General features: G+C 40.4%; 1 protein-coding gene across 3 annotated transcripts in view; it reads right to left on the bottom strand.

Annotated features, from left to right (window-relative positions):
- Nucleotides 1-16,000, bottom strand: part of LOC103350866 (protein adenylyltransferase SelO) — a 48,187-nt gene that overhangs the window by 29,355 nt on the left and 2,832 nt on the right. For all 3 annotated transcript variants that reach the window (XR_011381738.1, XM_051820972.2, XM_051820971.2), the window contains exons 2-9: nt 13,550-13,668; nt 12,533-12,661; nt 7,713-7,777; nt 7,575-7,631; nt 7,388-7,486; nt 7,131-7,198; nt 4,321-4,408; nt 726-795 (exon numbers count right to left, since the gene is read on the bottom strand). Coding sequence is in view for 2 of the 3 variants with exons in the window: in XM_051820972.2 (XP_051676932.2) it covers nt 726-795; nt 4,321-4,408; nt 7,131-7,198; nt 7,388-7,486; nt 7,575-7,631; nt 7,713-7,777; nt 12,533-12,661; nt 13,550-13,668 (695 nt within the window). In the remaining variant the exon portion in view is untranslated. The remainder of the gene's footprint in view (nt 1-725; nt 796-4,320; nt 4,409-7,130; nt 7,199-7,387; nt 7,487-7,574; nt 7,632-7,712; nt 7,778-12,532; nt 12,662-13,549; nt 13,669-16,000) is intronic.

The raw sequence follows: 16,000 nt of genomic DNA, 5'->3' as shown, positions 1-16,000 counted from the left end.
GTCCGTTAAGCAACTTGTGCCTATATTGCATTTCCTCTTTAAAAACTTACCACATGGCCGGCGCCGCGGCTCACTAGACTAATCCTCCACCTAGCGGCGCCGGCACACTGGGTTCTAGTCCCGGTCGGGGCGCCGGAGTCTTTCCCGGTTGCCCCTCTTCCAGACCAGCTCTCTGCTATGGCCCAGGAGGGCAGTGGAGGATGGCCCAAGTGCTTGGGCCCTGCACCCACATGGGAGACCAGGAGAAGCACCTGGTTCCTGCCATCGGATCAGCGCGGTGCGGCTGCCATTGGAGGGTGAACCAACGGCAAAAAGGAAGACCTTTTTCTCTGTCTCTCTCTCTCACTGTCCACTCTGCCTGTCAAAAAAAAAAAAAAAAAAAAAAAAAAAAAAAAAACTTACCACATATCAGGGCTGGCACTGTGGCACAGTGGGTTAACGCCCTGGCCTGAGGCGTCGGCATCCCATAAGGGCGCTGCTCCACTTCCTGTCCTGCTCTCTGCTATGGCCTGGGAAAGCAGCAGAAGATGGCCCAAGGCCTTGGACCCCTGCACCCACGTGGGAGACCCTGAGGAGGCTCCTGGCTCCTGGCTTCAGATCAGCACAGCTCCGGCCATTGCAGCCAATTGGAGAGTGAGCCAGCATATGGAAGACCTCGCTCTCTCTGCCTCTCCTCTCTCTAACTCTGACTTTCAAATAAATTAATTAATTAAAAAAAAACTTACCACATATCTATTAGGTTCTTTGACATTTACTGAGGGGAAATATTCCCGAATGATGAAATCCAATAATGTCCTAGAGGGAAAAAGGAGACAGCATTTGTGTTCATCAGAATACAATATTGAATACACAAGCACCTAAGCTCAACCTTGATATTTATTAAGTCATGAGATCAGGCTTAAAATGTAAAGATTTTAATAATATTTTCCTTGCCTCCCCAAAAAAGCCAGGGAGAAATATTTCTTCAAAACCAATAAAAAATGCACCCACATGGGAGACCTAGAAGAAGCTCCAGGCTCCTGGCTTCAGATCGGTAGAGCTCTGGCCATTGCGGCCATTTGGGGAGTGAACTAGCGGATGGGAAGATCTCTCTCTCTCTCTCTCTGTAATTCTGCCTTTCAAATAAACAAATAAATCATTTTAAAAAATTAGAAACAGAACTGGATTAGAGGTGATGGGAATATAAATTAGTATAGCCACTATAGAAAACAGTATAAAGATTCCTTAGAGATACCTGCTCCACTATATTTATGGGAGCAATAGTCAGTACAGCCAATATATGGCGTCAACCAAGATGTCCATCATGGATGGATAAAGACAATATGGTCCTCCAAGAGTATATATTAGCAGGAAGGTAGATCAGAAGTAGAGTAGCCAGGACTGAAATTTAGGCACTTTGATATGAGATATGGACATCCCAAGTGGTTACTTAATAAGTACTTTAATTTTTTGGCTATATTCATAATGGGACTTTTTAAAATGGTTTTTATAATATTATACATAAAATTATTTTCTTTAATTTTCCATTATATATATCACTAAAAATTATATTTTCAAGTAGCAGTAAAACATATCCATTTTAGGATGGCCAACAGAACATGTTCCCTTTCTTTTTTGATATTTTAATGTTTATTTTTTGTTAGGTGGGGAGAACAGATTTCACATATTTTATATATGCAGTTCTGAGCAAAGGGCGATGCCTTCTCCCTCTCTCCTCCATAAATTTCCATTTCCAATAGTTCGTTCTAGTCTTCAGAACCACACCTGCTTTTTATATGTTCATTTTGTATACTATGACTTTACTGATTGCGTTTTAGTTTTAATGGATTTGGTTTGCTTGGTTGGTTCGTTTTGTTTTTGTTGACAGGCAGAGTGGACAGTGAAAGAGAGAGACAGAGATAAAAGTCTTCCTTTTCCATTGGTTCAACCCACAATGCCGCTGCGGCCGGCGCACCGCGCTGATCTGAAGCCAGGAGCCAGGTGCTTCCTCCTGGTCTCCCATGAGGGTGCAGGGCCCAAGGACTTGGGCCTTCCTCCACTGCACTCCCGGGCCCCAGCAGAGAGCTGGACTAGAAGAGGAGCGACTGGGACAGAATCTGGCGCCCTGACCAGGACTGAACCAGGGGTGCCAGCGCCGTAGGTGGAGGATTAGCCTAGTGAGCTGCGGCGCCAGCCCGTTGCTTGGTTCTTTTGTATTTGTGGTTTCTTTGTATGAAAGCACATCACACAAATAGATGAAATCTTACTTTTTACTTTCAAATTTGGAAGCATTTTATTTTTCCCCTAATTTCTCTGGGTAAACTTCTAATGTAATGCTGAGTATAGAAGTAGTAGCAATGGGTATCCTTGCCTTGTTCCTAATCTTATGTCTGATAGTTCCATTTATTCTATAGTGTTGTCCGAGTTCACTGTCTCCTCATTGATTTTCTGTCTGAATATTCTACCCACTATTGGGAATAGAATATTAAAATATCTTATAACTAAAGTATTGGTATCTATTTTTTGTTTTAATTCACTCAGTGTTTGCTTAATATATTTAGTTTTTCTAAAATTAGTTTATTTATAATTATTATATATTCTTGGAGAACTGTCCCTTTTATCATTTTATAATTACCTTTTGATTCTTCTGCCTTTTAAATAAAATCTATTTTCTCTTTTTTAAAAAAAGAAAATGTGAGATATATGTATAGAGAGATATATACACACAACAGAGTATTATTCAGCCATAAAGAAGAATGAAATTCCATCATTTGCAGCAAAACAGATGGAAATGGAGAACATCATATTAAGTGAAATAAGCCAAACACAGAAGGACAAATAATATGTGTACTCCCTCAATATGGAAGCTAAAAAATAATCTGAATACACAATGGTGGTGACTAAGGGCTGGGAGTGGTATGGGGGCAGGGTGGGAATTTGGAGAATAAGTATTAAATCAGAGTTAGATCAAAAGAGTATGTTCCTAGTGTTACATGGCACAGTGGGGAGACTAGAGTTCACAATAACCTGGTACTGATTTTTTGGAGCAAATATAAGAAAGAAGCAAGCACCAAGCCTGCAATCATAATGTAATGTCAGAGAAGAGGAAAAAGGGGGCCTGCACTGTGGTGCAGTGGATTAACGCCCTGGCCTGAAGCGCTGGCATACCATATGGGTGCCAGTTCGAGACCCAGTTGCTCCACTTCTGATCCAGCTGTCTGCTATGGCCTGGGGAAGCAGTAGAAGATGGCCCAAGCCCTTGGGCCCCTGCACCCACGTGGGAGACCTGGAGGAAGCTTCTGGCTCCTGGCTTCGGATCGGTGCAATTCTGGCCAATGCAGCCAATTGGGGAGTGAACCATCAGATGGAAGACCTCTCTCTCTGCCTCTGCTCTCTCTGTGTAACTCTGACTTTCAAATAAATAAATAAATCTTTAAAAAAAAAAGAGAGAGAAGAGGAAAAGTTGACTACCCCAACTTGATCAGTATACATTGCATGTATATATGAAATGCCAAGATATAGCCCATAAATATGTTCAATTATTGTTAATTTAAAAAGAATAAAGAAAATATACTTTAGAAATTATATATATAATTATTATGTGTATGCATAATTATTATAAAATTAAATATACACATTTTTAGGACATTATAATTTTTTTCTTTACTAGAAATCTAAGAAATGAACATGTAAAATATATCGATCATATTTATAATAATCAAAATAAAGAAGTAAAATGATATAAGTTTTAAAAATTCATAAAAATGAAATTAAAAGATAAGTTTATTTTGGTGCAAAAACTTTTGAAACAAAAACAAGATTCAGCTTTAAAACAGAAGGCAACCTTGTCATTTGCAACAACATGGATGAATTTGAAGGATATGATGCCAAGCACAGAAAGGCAAACACCCCATGATCCTACTTCTACATAGAATCTAAAACAGAATCTTATAAAATCAGAAAGCAGAATAGTGATTCACAGCAGCTGGGGGCAGTGGTGAAAGGAATGGGAAGATATTTACAAAGTATTAGATCAGTCCTGGAGACCTAGTGCACAGACTGTAGTTAACAACAGTGTATTCTACATTCGAAATTTGCTAAGGGGCTGATCTTTTTTTTTTTTTAAGGGGCTGATCTTAAGTGCTGTCATTTCAAATTTTTAAAAAATGAGGTGATTAATATAATTAATTAGGTTGACTGTAGTAATCATTTTATAATATGTACATACACCAAAACATAACACTGTACACCTTAAATGTATGATTTTTGTATGTCCATTCTAGCTGAATAAAGCTGAGAAAAACACCACTTTCACAGCTTTAAAATATATAATTTTCAAACCTCAGTAAATCCAGTTCACCGTGGTGAGCCAAAATTTCTAACGATCCAATTCTAAACCACGACTTTGCAGCCCGAAGCACTACTGCACCTTCAAAAGAAACATTTATTTTAGTGTAAAACTACTCTAAGTCATGTGCATAAAAATGAAATTGTTTTAATAAAAAAATACACTCATTGAATTGATCACAATAAATTTATACCCCATGTAGGATCAGACACTTTTCTCCCTGCCGTTATAACAGCCTGAGCCAGAATGTTCACGGCCTCAATGGTTTTGGAAACAGCAATGCCCTGATCTAGCTGAAGTGTGAGAGGCTGTTAGGGTCTACGCTTCAAGTTCCCTAGGATCATCACTTGTGACCTTCCCCTGGGCCTTATTCTAAAACAGGGAAAATTCATGAATTATTTATTTTACACAGGCCCTTATAAATGCCTTCAGTTTTGGTACTTAATTGAAAATAAGCATAGAGGGCTGGCATTGTGGTGCAGGAGGTTAGGCCACCACCTTCGACACACATTCGGGTTTAGCTCCCTGCTGGTGGGCATGGGAAAGCAGTGGAGGATGGCTCAAGTACTTGGACCACTCCCACCCACATGGGGGACCTGGATGGAAGTTCCAGGCTTTTGGTTTCGGCCTGACCCAGTCCTAGCTATTGTGACCATTTGGGGAGTGCACTAGCAGACAGAAAATCTCTCTCTCTCTCTCTCCCCCTCTCTCTTTGTAACTCTGCCTTTCAAATAAATAAATAAATCTTCTAGGGACCGGCGCTATGGCTTAGCAGAGAAAGCCGCCACCTGCAGTGCCAGCATCTCATATGGGCACCAGTTCTATCCTGGCTGCTCCACTTCTGATCCAGCTCTCTGCTAGGACCTGGGAAAGCAGTAGAAGATGGCCCAAGTCCTTGGGCCCCTACACCCACATGGGAAATCCAGAAAAAGCTCCTGGCTCCTGATCTGCGCAGCTCTGGCCATTATGGCCAATTGGGGGGTGAACCAGCGGATGGAAGACCAATCTCTCTCTCTGCCTCTCCTCTCTCTGTGAAACTCTTTCACGTAAATAAATAAATCTCTTTAAAAATAAATACATAAATAAATCTTCCCCCAAAAAAGAAAGTTAACACAGTAAAGACTCAAGAAATAAAATGAATCCATGCGTTTTGCCTGCAGCCTTCTACTACTGCCTACTGTTTTGGTTATAGACATTAATGATACAATGTGTCCGCCTCCTACAAATTCTGTCCTTGCATGTGTTTAGATGACAAGATGAAGTCTGTCTCAGGGTGCTGAAAGCCACTGCTCTGTGGGTGCTGTTCTTCAACAGACCACCACAGGCACTGCCGCCTCTGGGCTTTGTGCCAGCTTCTCCTTGTCCATGTACCTCACTGCCCTGTCTCCCTGTCTTGAGATCCTACCTAACCTCATGCTCAATATCAATCCCCGCTTCCTCCATAAAGCTAAACTGATCCCATTTTACTGACCTCTGATCTTTGACTGCTTACTTGTTCCATGTGTTCGGGTCTTATCTCTACAATGACTGTGATTTCTTAAGACCTGCGACTATGTAACAGCTCAATAAATTATTCTAAATATTTTACCTAATAAATAGTCATTAGATCACTGAATGTTAGCACTGGAAGACACACAGGTATCGAGGCCAACCTCCTCATTCTAGATGGAGACACTGAAGGCCAGAATGTTTAGTGACTTACCCAGGCCACAAAGCCAGTTCTAGCATTCACATGTTCTATTTGTCTGGCCCAGCACTATTCTTGTTTTACCACTGCACAAATGTCAGAGCATAAGAACAATCCAAGTATCTGCATATGAATACATGTGAAGACTTAAGTGGGGAAATTTTGATGGTCTAATCAGAAAACTATTTGGGGCCATTTGAAACCAGGAAGATCATGGATCAGAATTAAGATAAACAACATCAGACATACACACATGAAAACATATATAGATATATATAAACACACACACTCACACACATATACACACTCATTGAAGGATATAAATATACATATCACAGCCACAAATGTGAGTAGTGTTGTATCAGTCACATAACAATATTCCCGTTCTATAGTTGGAATCTCTTATCAATCACCACAAACAAAAACGACTTGAATAGTTGTTACAGGGTCACGTACAACTATATCCAGAGGAAATTCAAGCAGAGAAAGATATCATTAGAGTAAATATAACACTTCATTCTTTTAAGTGTGAATACTTCTGGAGGACTACTGGTTATGAATCTTAGAAAAACGCTTAGAGATGACAAATGTTTGATGAGATGGAAATGCTAACTATCCTGATTTTATTATTACATGTCATATATGTGCATTGGATTTTCATACTATACCTCTTAAACACATACAAATATTATGTGTCAATTTTCAAAATTTAAAGTATAAAAAGAAGATTAAAATAAAATAATTATTTAATAACTGGGAAAAACATATTGCTAGGGTCTGAAAGTTTGTATGCTACTCCCACACTCATACATTAGAACCTAGCAGCAAAGGGTAGGTGAGAAGGCGGGGCCCTGTGGAAGGAGATTAAGTCCTGAGGGTCCAGCCCCCATGAGTGAGATCCACACCCTCAGGAAAGCAGCCCAAGAGAAAGCCTTCTTCTGCCAGGAGAGGGTGCAGCAAGAAGGCTCTATCTACCGACCAGGAATGCGGCCCTTACTGCACATCCAATCTGCTGGCAATGGAATCTTGAACTCCCCAGCCTCCAGACCGTGAGAAACACATTTCTGCTGTTGGTAAATGGCCTAAAGTAAGGTATTTTGTTACAACAGCTGTTACCTCGTTCTTTCGTAATATTTCCGTTGTAGAACTGATCTCGCCACACATCGTCGTCACTCACAACCAGACTGGAAGGTGAGAGAATCCAACAGTTAAAGTTATGTTTCAGTTGCTGTCAAGCCACCCAGAAATACTTGAAGTGGGAAGAGACTATAAGAAATCACGCTATCAGAGATTTATCTGCTTCATTTCCTGACACGTTTATGGATATAACCCGAGGCAGTCCTAAAGCATAGCTTAGACCAAAGAGGAATTACCTTGCAGCCCTGCTTGTTGGAATCCCAAGGTAGTGCATGGCCTCACTGCACAGAAATTCTCTCACTGAGGAACGAAGTACTGCCCTGCCATCGCCATTTCTGCAGGAAACAAAATGCAAAATATTTTCATATGTAATTAAGCATCAATTGTTACTTGAATTACTTTAAAAAAATCATCAAATTGTACCTAGAGTATGGTGTCTTTCCTGAGCCTTTTAACTGGAGCTCCCATTTTTCACCCCGCCTTGAAAAAAAAAATCTACATATTAGCAGATTCAGGTTAATATTTAGAAGAAAATCTCTTATACAAGAAAACATATGATACCTGTTCAAATAAATTCCAAGAAGGTGGGCTCTTCCATCCCCAAGCTGATCAGCCCATATCCCAAACTAAAGATAAAAAGGAAAATCATCCACATTTATTAATGTTTATAGATTTTGTAGTAATTTTTATAGCCAAAGTCATTTTTGTCAAAATTAAGAAAATAGTATTATATTTTCAAGATTATAATAATCAACAACTGGAATAAAAATGAAAATAAATTCAATCAATAAGACATGAGTAAAATGTACTTAACAAAATACAAATTTAAAACATAATTCATTATCTTAGAGCTGAGTTCAAGCATGTTAGATGTAGAACAATAGAACACAGAATTGATCTATTTAATTAAAGAATGTGAACTAAAAACAATTTATAAGTATAAAGTTTGCCTTAACTATAAGGCCACCTCAAAAAATTCATGGAAAATGTGTATTATGAAAAAAACTGCACGTGGCTTTCAAAAAATTTTTGCACAAAAACAAACTGGTCTTTTAATTCCACTTTCCATGAACTCTTTGAAGTACTTATAGGAATGTAATATAAAGTTATGAACATACTTTAATTGAAAAAAATTGCTCTTGAACTTGGATGGTCCACTGCTTTCAAATTTTTCACTTAAAATTTAGTTTCTGGTTGTTATTATCCCAACTATGCCACTTACTAGCTGTGGAAGTTTGTTTGAGTTACTTAATCTCACTGAGACGGACCTTTCATTTCTGTAAAACGGGAGACCCCTTGCCAGGTTGCTGTGAGAATGAACACTAGGTATGTGAAGTACCTCGTGCTATGTCGGACATCTACCAAGTGCCCCAAATTGGTGATCATTCTTATTGTCAACAAGCACTTGCTGAACTAAGACATCGCTCCATTCCCAGCATAGATGCTGCTCCACCAGAACGGTGTCTCTGATATTCCAGGAGTAGGAAGGTGGTCCTGAAGCTCCCTTAACCCTCATATCTGCTTCTTTCACAATCTCGCTTTATTCATCTATCACCTTCCCTAGGGCATTAGAAATGTGAGGCAAGGGGATAGGTCTCATTCACCAATACAGTCCCTGGCACATGTGGGGATTTCCGTAAACAGTTGTGGAATATTTAAATGATGCCTGAAGTTCTAGAATAAACATGAAATTGAAAAATATCTATCCAGTATTTTAATTTTTCATCTTAACAAGGAATATATGGCACTAATTAATTTTAGCAATAGAATAGCTAGAAGAGCACAAGTACAGTCAGAATAGTCTAGAAATTTCTAAAGCTGACAATACTCTAAGTATATCCCACACTATGAAAAGGAAGGAGAAAGAATGACAACTCAGAGTTGGGAGGGAAATCCAGAAGCTAAAGTCTCCTTTAACAAAAGAGAAATCATAGACAACACTGTAATCATGAAATTTCAAACATCTCCTTTTAAAAAATATATTTATAACGTAATTTCAGATCAGGAAGAAGCAAGGCATGAATGTGGAATTGACAAAAAGCTTTAACTTAGGGGCCGGCACTGTGGCGCAGTAGTTAATCCTCTGCCTTGGCACAGGCATCCCATATGGGTGCCGGTTCTAGTCCCGGCTGCTCCTCTTCCTATCCAGCTCTCTGCTATGGCCTGGGAAAGCAGTGGAAGATGGCGCAAGCACTTGGGCCACTACATCTATGTGGTAGACCTAGAAGAAGCTCCTGGCTCCCGGCTTGGGGTTGGCTCAACTCTGGCCAATGCAGCCATTTGGGGAGTGAAGCAGAGGATGGAAGACCTTTTTCTCCATCTCTCCCTCTCACTGTCTGTAACTCTACCTCTCACTAAATAAATAAATAAAATCTTAAAAAAAAAAAAAGCTTTAACCTAACTTGCTATACTAAAAAAACAACAACTCTCTGCAGGGCTTCAGGGTTATATTTGTACTTAAACAGCACATGTGACCACTGGCATAAAATGCTTAAACTTAACTCATATGTGAGATTGCTTTTGAAGCATAAGTCCCTGGATTTGGTACTACAAAGGACCATAAGGATCATTTTCTTCAGAAGTTTCAGACAAATATAGTTAATAGTTTTCCTTAAAAACAAAACAACAAAACCCTGGTTCAGAACTGGTGTATGAAATAACAAGAGCATATTTCTTTGCCATGGTACCTCTCATAACTTCTGGAATGATCTATGTCAACCCTCTCACACTACAGATCAAGAAACGGAGGGTGAAGTTTGTCATACATGACAAAGTCCTTTTCCATTCTAATGGTCTGTATTAATTTACTATTTAGCCTACAGGACTTTGAAGAAGAAAGGAATTTACCAACCCAGCACAACAGACCCTGAAGCTATCAGAATTATTATTACAGCCAACAAATAAGCCCTTTTAATCTCCTAGTGTAAACCCTACACCAACCTTATTCCTTTGAGGCTACTTCAAAAAGTTTATGGAACCATGGAATTAAAAAATACATTTATTTTGCTGCAAAAAAAATTTTTTTTTTTTTAATTTTTGACAGGCAGAGTGGACAGTGAGAGAGAGACAGAGAGAGAAAGGTCTTCCTTTGCCGTTGGTTCACCCTCCAATGGCCGCCGCTGCAGCCGGCGCACCGCGCTGATCCGATGGCAGGAGCCAGGATCCAGGTGCTTTTCCTGGTCTCCCATGGGGTGCAGGGCCCAAGCACCTAGGCCATCCTCCACTGCACTCCCTGGCCATAGCAGAGAGCTGGCCTGGAAGAGGGGCGACCGGGACAGAATCCGGCGCCCCAACCGGGACTAGAACCCGGTGTGCTGGCGCCGCAAGGTGGAGGATTAGCCTATTGAGCCACGGCGCCGGCTCGTATTTTGCTGCAAAAAATTTTTAAATACATGCAGTTTTTACTTACTTTTCACTGATACATAACTTTTTTTTTTTTTTTTTGACAGGCAGAGTGGACAGTGAGAGAGAGAGACAGAGAGAAAGGTCTTCCTTTGCTGTTGGTTCACCCTCCAATGGCCGCCGCAGCCAGCGCACCGCGCTGATCCGATGGCAGGAGCCAGGTACTTATCCTGGTCTCCCATGGGGTGCAGGGCCCAAGCATTTGGGCCATCCTCCACTGCCCTCCCGGGCCACAGCAGAGAGCTGGCCTGGAAGAGGGGCAACCGGGACAGAATCCGGTGCCCGACCGGGACTAGAACCCGGTGTGCCGGCGCCACAAGGCGGAGGATTAGCCTAGTGAGCCGCGGCACCGGCCTGATACATAATTATACAGATCTGTTCATGAGCTGCAACATGATGATTTGAAACATGTATACACTATACAATGATCAAATCAGAGTAACTAGCATATCACCTTAAACATTTATCATTTGTCATAATATGCATTTTTCCATGAACTTTTTGAAGACCCCTCATATACAGATTTCAAAATTTTTGCTCCAAAATAAACTTATCTTTTCATTCTATTTTTCTATAAATCTTCTGAAGTACTCTCACTTGTCCTAAAAATTATTCCTGAGTAAACTAGCATTTAACAGAATAGCCCCAAAATAAATGAGTGCTAAATTACAGAAACTTACAGAAAAGCCACAGTAATTTCAACAGTTGATCCAATGTTCCATTGTTTATTAATCAGATACCATTATTTGTGTTTATTATTACCATTGTTTATTATTAATCAGATACCATTCTCTGAACTTATTTCAACATCTTGCTTTAATTCTAGAATGTGCCATAATTGCTTCCTGATTGCTACAGTATTAACACTCCCAAGAAATCCTGATTTACTGCCTTTCTGCCAGTTCTACAGCTTTCCTGGCAAGATTATAACCTATTTGTCCTTCTGAGGCTTTTATATTGACACATTGTGCTACTGATTTTGCCTAGGTCTCCTGCTGAAACTACATTGAAATGAGTTCTCTGGCAATAATTTACAGAAATTTTACATCTGTCTGTTCCAGTTTTCAAATTCAGTTTTTTTAAAAAAGTTTAAACTGGGGGCCAGCGCCGTGGCTCACTTGGTTAATCCGCTGCCTGCACTGCCGGCATCCCATATGGGTGCCGGGTTCTAGTCCTGGCTGCTCCTCTTCCAGTCCAACTCTCTGCTGTGACCTGGGAAGGCAGAGGAGAATGGCCCAAGTGTTTGGGCTCCTGCACCTGCATGGGAGACCAGGAGGAAGCACCTGGCTCCTGGCTTCGGATCGGCGCAGCGCTGGCTGTGGCGGCCATTTGGGGAGTGAACCAGCAGAAGGAAGACCTTTCTCTCTGTCTCTCTCTCTTACTGTGTATATCTCTACCTGTCAAATAAAAAAGTTTAAACTGTAGCTTCATCACAGCAAGAAATCACTAATCTATTTTATTTTATTTTTTTTTTTTTTTTATTTTTTGACAGGCAGAGTGGACAGTGAGAGAGAGAGACAGAGAGAAAGGTCTTCCTTTTGCCGTTGGTTCACCCTCCAATGGCCGCCGCTGCAGCCGGCGCACCGCGCTGATCCTGGCAGGAGCCAGGAGCCAGGTGCTTTTCCTGGTCTCCCATGGGGTGCAGGGCCCAAGCACCTGGGCCATCCTCCACTGCACTCCCTGGCCATAGCAGAGAGCTGGCCTGGAAGAGGGGCGACCGGGACAGAATCCGGCGCCCCAACCGGGACTAGAACCCGGTGTGCCGGCGCCGCAAGGTGGAGGATTAGCCTATTGAGCCACGGCGCCGGCCCGAAATCACTAATCTAAACGCATCTTACATTGACACAGTCTTTTAGAAACATCTTGTTGAAGTTTCAATATACTAACTACAGAAATTAATGCAAAAATAATTAACAGGACAGTATATTCCATCAAATGTTTTGATTTGCATAAGAGAAGTGATGTTTTGCTCCTCTTACCTGGTGGCCACCATATCGATGAGCCAATGGAATCGATCCAAATGGGATCTTTTCACCACTTACAAGCTGAATAAATTCATCTCTTTCTGAGACAGATAAATCAAGGTCCAAAATATCTTCTAGAACTTTCTGAGGCAGGAAAAAATATCTTATTACACATGTAAGTAACTGTTTTAAAAATTTTCAAGGAAAGGGATCTAATGGAAGACAATTAAAAGAATAAACTGGGCGGGCCTTTCAGCTAGTGGTAAAGATGTCCACATCCCACTCTAGAGTGCCTCATTTCGATGTTCGGCTCCGCTCCCAACTCCAGCTTCCTGCTGGTGCAGATCCTGGGAAGCAGAGGCTGAGGCTGTGCGACTGAGCTCCTGCCACCCACACAGGAGCCTGGACTGAGTTCCCAGCTCCTGGGTTCTCTTCAGGCCCATTGGCAAGCTGTTGCAAGCATTTAGGGAGAGAACCGTGGAAGAGAGAGTCCTCTCTCTGCCCCTTTCTCCCTCTCAAATACAATAAAAACTTTAAAAAATAAAGCTCTTCCAAGAATACATTTTTTTTCTAAAATTTGTACCATACGGTCTATGATCATTTTTGCTGCATGAGGGTAATTCTAGTAGATATTCTTATATTTTCATGGATTTATTTTGGTGCATGGCAAAATAATATTTTCCTAGTATTAATTCTTTTAAAGCATTAAAAAAAAGTAAATATCCTATTTTATCTCACCACAATTTAGAATTTATTAAAAACCATTTCTAAAAGTTATGTAGGATAAGAATTTAACTCATATCCCTCCTGTTTTTGTAAATGTATATTTTCATTGGAAGATAACTTTAAGATGCAACTGAGTACTATGTTCCAAGAATAAGTATCAAAAAGTTATTTGTTGCAATGATAGTCTCTGAGTAGTCATTTATCAAAACAACCAATATGGACTCTAAAAAAATTACCTATTTTTAGACAAATGGTTTAATGAGTTAATTATTTGTGGTGTGAAAAAAAACAACAACAAAGTCTAACCTTTGAAACTGCTACAAGCCGTACTCTTGATTTGAAAGGAGTAGGAAAGGCAATTGAAAAAATGCAGTTTTTCACTTTACGAACATAATTTTCTTTAACTGGGTCAACGGGCAACACAGCTGATAAAAGGAAGACAAACAAATAATTCTTAATGTTTTCATTTATTGCAAATACACTATAAATGGTCCTTATAAAGAATATAGGAAAATCAACTTAAATCACCATTTCCTTCATATTTCATTATTTAGAAGACTAGTGGAATTTTTTTTTGTAATTTTCAACACTGTCAATTCAATAGTCATGTAGCACAGGTTGAGTATCCTTAATCTAAAAATCTAAAACCCCAATTGCTCCAAAAATCTAAATATTTTTGAGGACCCATGTGATGGTCCAACTGGAAAATTTCATTCCTGACTTCATGTGACAGGTCACAGTAAAATGCAGGTGCATTAAAATACTGTATAAAATTACCTTCTGGCTATGTGTATAAGTAATATATGAAACATAAAGGAACATCATGTTTCGTCTTGGATCCCATCCTTAAGCAGTCTCATTAGGTGCATGCAAACATCCTCAAATCCAAAACACTTTTGTTCCCAATCATTTCAGATAAGGGATATTCAACCTGTACAAGGAGTCTTCAAAAAGCTTACAAAAAATATTTTATGAAAAAAATTATACCCGGATTTAAAGCATTTTTTTCTGCCAAAAGAAACTTATCTTTTGATTCATTTTTTTCCTCAAACTGTTTGAAGTCCCCTTACATATGAAACTGTCCCAAGAAGATGGGAGATAGAAAAAGCTTAAAACAAGACACATACCCTGTCAACCAAGATTTTCACTCATGGGAGACAGCTCAGATGTGCAACGTATTTCTAAGTAGGACTAATAATGGCAGTGAGTTGCAGTATAGTCCTAGTCAATTCAGTGGAACCAATGTATCTTAATCACATGCCTTCAGGCCACACATGGTTTACTAGACATACATAACTGCTCTGGATCTCATGAAAAACTTCAAAATATTTCATACATACCTGATATCAAGGCAAAAGTTTAAAAACTGCCTCTAAAGAAACAAGCCACATTTTATAAGGTCACGTGTTTAGGTACATGTACTTTATTTTAAAAAATATAGGGGAAAAATTAGCTTTGAGTATGCTTTACTCAGAACTCCTTTTTCCTAATCCAAAGCAAGTAAATAAAAAAAAATAAATAAATAAAAGAAGAGAGGAGGTGTATTATAAAGGAAACAGGGGCTGGTGCTGTGCTGTAGCAGGTGACAGCCACTGCCTGCAGTGCCGGCATCCCATATGGGTGCTGGTTCGAGTCCCCGCTGCTCCACTTCCGATCCAGCTCTCTGCTGTGGCTTGGGAAAGCAGTGGAAGATGGCCCAAGTCCTTGGACCCCTGAATCCACATGGGAGATCGGGAAGGAGCTCCTGGCTCCTGGCTTCGAATTGGCCAGGCTCCGGCCGTTATAGCCATTTGGGGAGTGAATCAGCAGATGGAAGGCCTCTCTCTCTGTGCCTCTCTGTAACTCTGCCTTTCAAATAATCTTTTTTTTTAAAAGAGCATATTAAATGGGATTATTTTTAAAAAGAACACAAAAATCTGTTTCTTGATAGAGATTACATTGTCAAAATGTATCACCAAGTTATTTCATAAATATTCCAGGATTCTGGTGAAAATCCAGTAAGATTTTTGGACGAAACAGGCAAATTTAAAATGCAAATCTAGAAAAATAAGATTTTTTTTGCAGAGAAATGGGAGAGTTTGCTTATATTAAAATTAAAAATTATATTAAAATTTATAATTAAAAGTTATCCTAAAAATAGATATAGATCTCGATGGAACTGAATAAAAAGCACAGATGCAACTCAGTTATAAAGGAGTTTTCTATTTTTTTTTTTATTTTTGACAGGCAGAGTGGACAGTGAGAGAGAGAGACAGAGAGAAAGGTCTTCCTTTGCCGTTGGTTCACCCTCCAATGGCCGCCGCGGCTGGCGCGCTGCGGCCGGCGCACCGCGCTGATCCGATGGCAGGAGCCAGGAGCCAGGTGCTTTTCCTGGTCTCCCATGGGGTGCAGGGCCCAAGCACCTGGGCCATCCTCCACTGCACTCCCTAGCCACAGCAGAGGGCTGGCCTGGAAGAGGGGCAACCGGGACAGAATCCGGCGCCCCGACCGGGACTAGAACCCGGTGTGCCGGCGCCGCTAGGCGGAGGATTAGCCTAGTGAGCCGCGGCGCCGGCCAAGGAGTTTTCTATACAATAAAAATTATATTCCTATTTAGTGGAGAAAGCTGGCATAAGGACAATTTGCTGAACTGCTGGGACTAATTCCAATTTATTCCATCTATGCCCAGGTGAGCTAAATGTGGTTTTAACAGCAATAAGAGTAATCTTCTACCTTCCTTCTTTGAGTCATAAAACCTGGCAAATGTAGGCCAGAGTT

Source organism: Oryctolagus cuniculus, chromosome 13 (assembly GCF_964237555.1).
Source record: "Oryctolagus cuniculus chromosome 13, mOryCun1.1, whole genome shotgun sequence".
Lineage (NCBI taxonomy): Eukaryota > Metazoa > Chordata > Mammalia > Lagomorpha > Leporidae > Oryctolagus > Oryctolagus cuniculus.
Note: the sequence above shows the minus strand (reverse complement) of the source record. Positions and strands in the feature narration are given on the sequence as shown.